We start from the raw sequence: 9,765 nt of genomic DNA, 5'->3' as shown, positions 1-9,765 counted from the left end.
TTCCTGCTCTGTCGCCTGCAAATGTTCGTTGCTCATCGCGGAAGAACGCCGGGGGGYCTGGGGGGATGTTCGTGAAGCACCCCGGGCACGTCAGACTCGCAAATGCTTTTTTATTTTCACTTTGCTCATGGGAACGGTTGTGACTTGCAGAAGAACTAYGCTGCCATAACCGTGGTTTTAGTTTGTCTAACTAGGGGGACAGAGAAGCTAGGTTTTAGTGCAACTGTACAGTATTTGACCCTTGGTGGTGTGTGAAGTGCCTTTAGTGAGATGCTAAGAGACCCGTCTGCACCGCTTCCAGCCGCGCGCTGTGCRCGCTCGGCTCCCCGGCCCCGCTTGCGTCGGCTGCGACCGCTGGCAATGGCAACGCAGGGCGACAGGAGAGCTGAGAGCAGCCTTAGAGACGGTATTTTGTACTATGGAGAGAGCAATACAATCCTGTTTTAACTGACCAAAGTTTTGAATAGCTAACTTTCTGAAATTAGAATCAAACATAATGTTCCTCCTAGGTAAACTTGCCAAAAAATACTGTAAGATAAATGTAAAAACTTGTAGAGAAATTTTTCTAATCACTGACAAACTAAAAGCACTTTGAGACATTAGTCTACTGTTACTGAAAGCACTTTTTTCACTATTACACAGCTAGTTTTGCTCAAGCTTATCCCACGTTGTCTCTGTTTATAGAGGGATTTTGCTCTATGGTTTAATTCAAAATTCAGTGATAAATATTCCTTGACATGCAATTTTCAGACCAGTTATGTGACATTAATGTCATGATGTYGAAATTCTAGGCTTTGTTATTTCCAGCTCTAATTATCTAATAATTTAACAGCTGTTTCAAATACTGCGTAGACATCAAAGTATTCTGAACTTTACTTTGCTCTGAATAAAATGAGAATGCAAATACTGTAATCGGTCTAACATCTCAATTCCAATGGCATTTTCAAGCCAGTAAGTTAAAGTAACCTGGAATATTTCCAAACATGCTCTCTCCAGCCAGTATTGAAATAACATATTTAAAATACCTGGGTGTTGGTTTAAAAAAAAAAAAAAAAAAAAACACTATGGAGAGAGGAATGCAAGGGAAGGAGCAGCTTTCTGGGCACCTGTGTGCCGGTGCCATGTACTTGCAGCCCCACTCCAGACACGGACGTTCACCCACGCAAGGAGCTGTCTGGAGAAGCCTTATCTCGGTACGGAAACCGAGGCATGACGCCGCTTGAGCAGCGTCAGGGTTGTGCTGTAGTGYGGGATGAAACTTCACAGCTTCACTTTAAAAACAAAACCCTACAACTACCTCCCTGGAAGCACTGCAGTCTGACTTTTTTATTATTATTATTTGTTTCCTGATACAATTTTTTGCAAAATGAGGAATTGTAACTAGAACGAAGCTCTGAAAAGCACAGTCTTTTAAAGAGCTGTTGGGAGGTTCAGCCTCAGAAGYTGACTTTGTCCAGAACTGGTTTTTCTCCCATTTATGTGGGTTCTCTGCCTCCAGTAAAAATTCACCTAACTTTGAGCATATTCCCTATGATTCATTTTTTTTCAGAGCAAAATGTGAAGGTGTGATGCTGGCACTTGCTCAGAATTTCACGGTTGCTCTTTCATGCAGACACACAGTTTGCATGTAGTTGCACTACCGTGTTACGTAGTGCRGAGTGTCTTGTTTCTGGCAGCTGTATATTTGTTTATATTAAATGCTAGAAGCAGAACAGGAGTCAGTTTTGTGAAATAGCCGTTACTCACTTAAAGAACACCCCTTTGGGAGCGTGTGGGGCACGGGGCCGTTGCTCAGGTGGCACTGCTCGGTCGYGAAATGGTTTAACACGAATGTTTGAAGCAGTGAAGCCGGTCTGTCCTTCGGCGTCTCRGGCTAGCCCTGCCGCTTCTGAGCGCAGGAGCAAAATTCTAGTGTTTCAGTAACGACGAGGCGTTTAGGCTGAGGCTGTTGGAGAACTGTTCATGTTACAAAGAAATCACTGTCGGAGCTGCTGGCAGCCGAAGTGCTTAGGGCAAAAGTTGTATSGCTAATGAAGAGTGAGAAGCTGTGAGCTGCAGGGCTGACGGGGAAGAGCTCCCTCCTCCCTGGTCTGGTGACTTGTCAGGACAGCACATAGATAAACTACTCTGACCCCTGTTTCTTCTCCCCAACTGTATTTCTCTAAATAAGTTCAGCAATAGAGGAGGGAGAGACTCAGGTGTGGCAACACAGCAAAGTGCCTTATAGCCACGGTGCTGAAAGCTGTTTTGAAACCTGACAATGAAACTCTTCTAACATTTCAACCCTCTCCAAGTTTGGTCATTCAAGTCTTGATGCAGCTTAAATTATCCCCTGCAGCTGCCTCTTCCTCAAAAGTACCTGCTAAGTAATACAGAGTAACTGATAGCTTTACTTGTGTGTTAACAAAGTCTCTTATTTATGAGTGCCGCCATGGAACATCAAYCTTCTTGCATTAAATATGTCTGGACATACTGAATGTGTGGTCTGAGATTTTTGAGTACTGTTTTTAAAGAGTTCATCATCTACTGTAAAATCACGTCTCTTGCATGTGAGATTAAAAGGACAGAAAAAAAGCTCAACTTGGCCTTAGCAGTAGTCTGAATTTCATCTTACATAGGGCTTGGTCYGATTGCTACTCACCGGTTGTTGATACAAAGCCCTGTGGCAATGTAGATGTTTTTGGGAGCCTGATCAAGAAATAAATGGGCAGCTAGCTCTAGGTGTGTGTCACTTACTTCAGAAACAGCCTTTGCATCCAGCTGGTTAGGCAGGCTGACAAAGTAAGGTTCAACTTGTGCTTCTATAAATAAAATTCTTCATTTTGAGCTTTTCATTAGTAATGAAACCTGCATGCTCATTTGCAAGTCCTAACTAGAATGCGTTTTTCTTAAAATTGAAAGTGCAGCGTGAGCAATGCAAGCAAAAACATAAAAGGCAGGCTTGTCTTCATAGTGGCTTACTCTCTTCACTCATCTAAATCATACTTATTTGCATTCTCATCTCTTTAATCCAGCTCTGGCTGCAAAACAAGTTTTTTTTCATTAGCAAAGTGTGCAATGTCTTGAATTTTTTGCTCTAGCTACAGACTATTTATGGGAAAAAGCGTCCCCTAACTTAAGCGGCATGTAAATTAGCCTTGACAGTGTGAACATTCCACAAAACCTAGGAAATTCTTTCATTCTTTGGCAGATAGCTTCAAGCCAATTAGCAGTGATGCGGTCATGTTTCTGCAGCGCTGTCTGCATGATTCAAGCGATGCTGATGTGCCGATTCAATATAACCTTGCTAGCAATTGTACACGCACTTAGGAACCAAGTTAACACAACACTAAGACAAACTCYGTCTTCTGTGCTTCTCTTTTTATGGTGAAAAAATAAGGGTAMGTTGTAGTAATGGTAGGTACTCATTAAAGAAACACGTCACTTCTCGAGCAGTACTGCTCTCCTGTCAAGCTGGCATTTGCTGCCCTCCTGTGGCAGAACACAAAGTTTACTCCAAAGACTTGCAGGCTGCTGAAGCATTTTTGTGCTTCCATTCTTAAAAAAAAGTCTTTAAGTAATTACAAAACAGGGCTAACCCCATACAGGTTTTATCTGCCAGCATTATGTTTGATTTTATGTCTTGGTCTGTTCTAGTGCTTCGCTTACAAATAAGTTTGAGAAACTTACTTGGTTTAATACTTCTCCTTGATACTTGAAATTTTTCATTTTAACAATGCACAGTTAATAGCCTACTTCAAGTTTGGAAAGAAAAGTTTCTTGAAAATAAGCTAAAGGGATTATAGCTTGCCTCATCCTAGTGTTGAGGAATCACAGTACCCTAGCATTAAACAGTAACGTAGTCAGTGTCATTTAAGAATACTTTTATCTTCAGGGACTGAAATTGCAACTTAAACTTTTAATATGTGAATTATTTCAACTAGCTCTTACATCTTATGTTAATTTTACCAGCATGTTCCTCAATAGGGCCACTGCCTTCACTCCTGCATGGGACTTGGAGCACTGGAGTCAGCCAGATCCACCAACAGGCTCTGTGTACCCACGGTGCCCTGAAACTGATCTATGTACTTTGCTTAAGTGTCATACTAAACCAGAAGGCTTTGCTGGATCTAGCCTCTGGGTTATTAAAATTGAGATGCAGTACATAACATACAACCTATGACCCARATACAAGCTTTGTGATTGAACATAAGGTGAAAAATATTATAGAAATGGCTGAGTAAAACTTGCATCCAGTTACAAATGAAAACTATGATTTATTTAAAAACTGCCATTTTCATCCATCTGTTTCACAAATAGCACAAGACCTGTTTCCGTTTTCAATATGCTATCAGAGGTCTGTAACAGGTAATTTTTTTTTGTTGTTGTTGCTGTGGAAGAGTAGTTTAAAGAAACTYGTCAGTTTTCATACCAGTTTACTTTGCCCTTGTAATACACTGCTCTAGATCAGGAACTCTGTTCTGTGAACAGCTGAGTGATGTTAGAATTCAAAGGAGCAACCTACATTTGAAAAGAGCATGAGAGAAACAGAATGGAAAAGCTTAATCTGCCTAAAAATTAATTGTGGGTGCTGTATAATTTGGATTTTTCAAAGTACAGGTTTTCAGATGAGCACACTGGAAGTGGCTTACATTTTCTTTAGTGTTGTTAGCAGGCTAAACAAACAGAGGTAGCATTCACTTCAATAGCATTTTCTTTGTTTCACTAGTCAGGACCCACTTTTATTGGTCTAGGGAAGATTGGTGCTGACCAAACCAGACCTAGAGCAGTGGCAATACATGCAAAGCAACTGTATACTATATTCCAGGGAAACATATTAGTTTGAGAAAAGTTAAAGTAGTATATTACAAAAAACACCTCTAAGGTGTTGTGCAGTCAGTTTTAGGGATTATGGGAATGTTTGGGGTTTCCCCCCATCTTTAGCACAAAATGCCACTCATTACAAGTGCACAATGAATTATCTTATGTCACTAAGCAGAGTCTAGTTAGAAGAGCAAACAAATGAAAATTGAAGTCCTTAGTCCAGTTTTTCCCTTACATAAACTCTTCTTCAAAAGCTTTTAATACTTCAATAATTGTCTTCATCACAGAGGAGTGGAAACAGTGTCGAATAGCACAGCAATTGCTAACTTCTGTTGGCTTTCAGCATTCTACAAAAACAGCCCCCTTGAGCTGGCCTCAGCTTCAACTCACCATTGAACATTGCAGGTCCTAGTATTTCAGTGTCTAACACTGAAACACAAAGGTACTTAACCATAATGCTGCATTCTGGATCCTTATCATACAGGGTACAAGATTCCTCTCACTGAGTGCTGGTATTCTTAAATACACATCAGTGGAGCAGAAGTACACAGTGCTTATTGTGGGATCAACACTAGCAGACAGCTGAGACCAACCCTCTCCCTGCATGCTGCATTAAGGATAACAGTAGAGCCTTTCTCCTCTTTCACTGCCAAGGCAAGTGTTTTTCTGCAGTTAAAAGGATCAATTTATGCTGTTATTAATCTAATAGCAAAAATCTTTGTGCAAGTAAGGTTCTTGTATTCAGTTAACTATGGCAAGAAGGGTTTTTTTCCAACTTCCAAGTAATTTGTTTCTATTACTTCTTGAAGAACTGAGAGAAGAAACAATTTTTATTATACCTAATTGCCTGTCTCTCCAAGACTCCTCTGTGCCTGAAGTCAGTATTTTTCTGTGCAACATACTGAAGTCTTATCACAGGTGAAGCTGGACTGCTAGAGAGGGTAAAGTCTGTTCTGTAATGAACTTGTGCCTGATTCAATATTACTACAAGAACCTTCTTGGCCACAAGCTTGAAGGCAGAAAACAGACCATACCCAGTCTGGTTCACAAACACCTTTGACTTCAGCAGAATCAGAGTAACACGAGGAAGGAATTCAAACCAATGAGTTTATAAAACTATTCTTTTACACAGTTGATTCCAGAAGCTTCACCAGTTGGTAGCAGTACACTGTGATGTAAAACCTGATGATCCCATCCAACTGTAGTGAGCAAGGCATTGTCTGAAGGAGACCATGATAAGCCTTTTACAAAGTCTCGATGAGAACGGTTTCTGAACCTGGAAAATAGGAACACCCCCATTAAGCATAAGCACTGTCACTAAGCATGATTATGGGCTTGTGGCACTTCCAACTTTTCGTGTGTTAGGATGATGCTCCCCAATTTAGGTGTTTTTATCTTTCCCTCAGTATATGGATAAACAATTAGTTTAATCAGAAGTTGATAGGACAATTGCAATAGATACATTCTGTCTAGTACTTACACCTCTGAAAGGTTTGAGTCAAGAACAGCTACTGAGCAGTCTTCACTGATTGAAGCCAGGAAGGGTGAACTAGGAAAGAGAAATGAGACCAGTGTTAGAGCAATCAAATACACGAAAGTGTCTTTGGAAAAACTTGAGAAAACTGTAAGTCTTAGTGGAAATATTTTCATCTTCATTATTATTTGGTAAGTTGCCAGCATGCTAAGCGAGAATCCTCTACTAATCTCTGAAAACAGGTAATCTTTCCTCTTAGCATAGGAGTGACTGCCACAGTGAGTGGGTAAATTCTGAATGTTGTAAAAATGGTGTCCTATGTACAGTCACACATTTCTGGTCAAAACACAGGCATTGTTTGCTGTTCTTTAGCATTGATCTTCTTCTACAGAAAGTCCAGAAATAGTACTCCCATTTGTTTTACCCTAAGAACAAAAAAGGCCTACAAGCCTGTATAGTCATACACTTTACAGCAGCATCTCAGACAGTACCTATGTGTAGAAAATGCAAACCCCGTGATACTTCGGGAGTGCACAGCAGAGCTGAGGGCAGAATCGGGCTTCTTTGTGTCTACTAGTGCAACTGTCCCATTTTCATCACCTTTGAGAGAGTCAGAAGGAATTACGTTATTAGCAAAGCTGTCAAGTGAAAACAGAGGCTTCAATTTGTCTAGTGATAGTTAAACAATGAGACTGCTTCTTACCCAAAGCAAAGATGTCGCTTTTTTGTGGATGCCACATGACTGAGGTAGGGAGGTAACTGCAGGCACTGCAAACTAAGTAAATAAATAGTGCAAAGAGGATGGTCCGTACAAAAAGATCCCTACAGTGTCTCAATTAGCACTGCTACTGCACTAAGACACTTTTTAAAAAGCATATTTTACTTCTGTGAAATTGTTAGATTTCTTTAGCTTTTATCGTTTTTTTTCTCCCCAAATAACCAGATCATTAGGCTGAAGTTAGGCATAAGTGAAGTCAGACAAACCAGTGTATTTCTTCCCACAAACACACACACAAGCACTGACTGCATATAGAAGCATACCAATTCGAGTAGCTGGTTTGGGGCATCTGGTGTCCCAGAGTAATGTTCTGCTGTCCTACAAATCCAAAGTGAATGAAAAGATTTTTATAATTTATTTGCAGCAGAAGTAAGCATAAACTTTGAGATGCACTGTCCTACCACCACTGACCCACGTTCAAACCTGCACCATCTCTTTCCTTATATTTAAAATGATGCTGCCATTAATGACAAGTTAGCTCCTTCAGTCATCCCCAGAACAGACAGATCTACAGACAGAGCTAGGAACTCTCACATTTTAATAAAAACTGGTATAAATCAGCTCAATAAACTCATCAACTGATACCAATCAGACTGGAACATTTAAAGAAAATGCACAGACACAACATAACACAATAGGTGGTTTAGCAATAAACGTACTTAACTGTACAAATTTAAAGTTAAAACAYTCATATCTCACTTATATCAGGTAGATTTAGACAGAGAATTAGCTTTACCTCAGCACAGGACAGGAACATAGTGTCCTTACCAGGACAGGAAGCCACACATGTCACTGCACCAGAGTGAGCTATCAAAAGCACAAAAGAATAAGGAGTCTGAAAGACTGTACCCAAACTTCCAGCATATTCCTAATGTTTAACCACATGATAGGGAAAAGGCACCTAGCAACTCTTGAGGCCTAGCAGCATAATAAAAAGTAGCTTAYACCTAGACTGAGGCTAACTTCTGCTCACTGATATCCGACTATTTCCTACCAAACTGATGAGCTGCCAAATCCAACCAGAGCCACTGCAGTCAAGTCCCTGTGATTGTGCCTAAGCTTGAACAAGCCCTGCTAGACAAGACATCAGTTAAAAAAGAGGAAAGGCAAACAAGCAAAGTACAGCTGAAGCCTCCGTCTCCTGTCTCTGCTGTGACTAGAGAGCACGTATCTCCTGAGATGTCATCCTACATCTCCAGAGAGCTCTTTTCAAAATAAACATGGATTAGAAGATCATGTGATCACATACAACTCCAAGAAAGATTTCAGCCTAGAAAAAAATATTGTAAAATACACTTAGAGATGCAAGATGAGGTAAATCTTATAGCATACGTTTATAGGGAGAAATAAACAACCACCACCCCAGAATAACATACAGTTGTGTGGGAAGCATTATAGACAGGCTAATGTTAAATCATGCTGTCCACTGGCCCATGGGAAATAACCAATGATGCTGCAGAACCGAACACTGTATGTTACACCTGCAAGAGACCAGGCAGAGCAAGAGGAACAAGTCATGACAGCGTGACACTCACCTCTGTAAGAATGCAGCACAGTTTGTTGTGGGAGGTCCCAAACTTTCACACTGCAGATAAAAGCAAGCTGTTAGGAAGAGCGATGGAGAAATCACTCAGAGCAGGAATAGCAGAGCAAGGGGCACTAACCAGAAGTCTCTGCTGCCGCTGACAGCCTGGGTGCTGTTAGCAAGAACGCTCACTGTCATCACAATATCATCATGCTCGTATTTACAGAATTTATTCACAATGAGGGTTTCATTTTCATCCAGCTCCCAGAGCTCCACAGCACCTGGAAGAGAGAAGATGAGGCTGACTTCAGCAAGAGCAAGGGTGACTGGCATATCCAGTGCCCAGTCCCTTTCACTCAGGAAGTCCCCCCTTCCTCATGGAACAGGGACAGTGGCTGAACAAGACTGTCCAGGGTACCTCTCCCGGCACACTCAGCATGCTGTAAGGTCAGGGAGCTCCACCAGGCTGGGGCCCAGGGGGCAGAAACCCTTCCCCACCCCTGGAGCAGGGCCAAGACTCCCTTTATTCCCCAGCAGTAGGGCCAAGCTCCCTCTCCTTCATCACCGAACAGTGAGGTCTTTCAAGCCCCTTCCCCAAGAGGGGCACCAAGACCCCTCTCATCCCCCAGGAACGGGCTCCCCCAAGCCCCTTCCCCAAGAGGGGCACCAAGACCCCTCTCATCCCCCAGGAACGGGCTCCCCCAAGCCCCTACCCCAAGGGGAGCACCAAGACCCCTCTCATCCCCCAGGAACGGGCTCCCCCAAGCCCCTTCGCCAAGAGGGGCACAAGACCCCTCCCTCCCCCGAGGCGCAGCCCCGGGGAGCAGGGTGCTCTCGGCACGTCCCCCCTTACCGGAGTCGGAGGCCACCAGGATGCCCTTGTCGGCCACCCAGCGCAGGTCGGCGACGCCCGCCTCGGTCTGGACGCCGGCGGTGCAGAAGCCCTCGCTGGGGGCGCGGCGGGGGTCGGCGAAGACCCAGATGGAGCCGGCCCAGCAGCGCCCTGTGAGCGCGGAGGCGCCCAGCAGCAGGGCCCCGTCTGCGGGAGGGACACGGGGGTGGGTTGGGGACGGAGGTGGCTGCGCGCCCGCCGCGCCCCCCCCCCGCCGGGCCGCGGCCCGCTACCTGCGCGGTAGTGCGCGCCCTCCAGGTGCCGCTCCATGCAGGCGGGCGCGTTGGGCGGGA

The 9,765-nt window shown here is 43.4% G+C and overlaps 1 protein-coding gene across 1 annotated transcript; it reads right to left on the bottom strand.

Moving 5' to 3' along the window:
• Positions 1-4,236: 4,236 nt before the first annotated feature.
• On the bottom strand, positions 4,237-9,759 carry WDR77 (WD repeat domain 77). Its single transcript, XM_085306585.1, has 10 exons — positions 9,706-9,759; positions 9,434-9,619; positions 8,720-8,861; positions 8,591-8,640; positions 7,792-7,862; positions 7,319-7,373; positions 6,981-7,052; positions 6,769-6,877; positions 6,284-6,352; positions 4,237-6,079 (listed from the first exon to the last, which is right to left on the bottom strand). The coding sequence occupies exons 1-10, from the start codon at positions 9,740-9,742 to the stop codon at positions 5,920-5,922; spliced, it is 951 nt and encodes a 316-aa protein (XP_085162711.1). The 5' UTR covers positions 9,743-9,759; the 3' UTR covers positions 4,237-5,919.
• Positions 9,760-9,765: the final 6 nt, after the last annotated feature.

This window comes from Rhea americana, unplaced genomic scaffold, assembly GCF_003343005.1.
Source record: "Rhea americana isolate MKP2758 unplaced genomic scaffold, rheAme1 scaffold_241, whole genome shotgun sequence".
NCBI lineage: Eukaryota > Metazoa > Chordata > Aves > Rheiformes > Rheidae > Rhea > Rhea americana.
This window is presented reverse-complemented; position numbering and strand designations above follow the sequence as displayed.

Excerpts from the sequence above, each read along its gene's own strand:
- WDR77 (XM_085306585.1), bottom strand. The coding sequence starts at position 9,742 with ATGGAGCGGCACCTGGAGGGCGCGCACTACCGCGCAG. Across the intron at positions 6,878-6,980 it reads AAGCGACATCTTTGCTTTGG|GTGATGAAAATGGGACAGTT; the intron begins GTAAGAAGCAGT and ends ACTCTCTCAAAG. Across the intron at positions 6,080-6,283 it reads GACTCAAACCTTTCAGAGGT|GTTCAGAAACCGTTCTCATC; the intron begins GTAAGTACTAGA and ends CCTATTTTCCAG.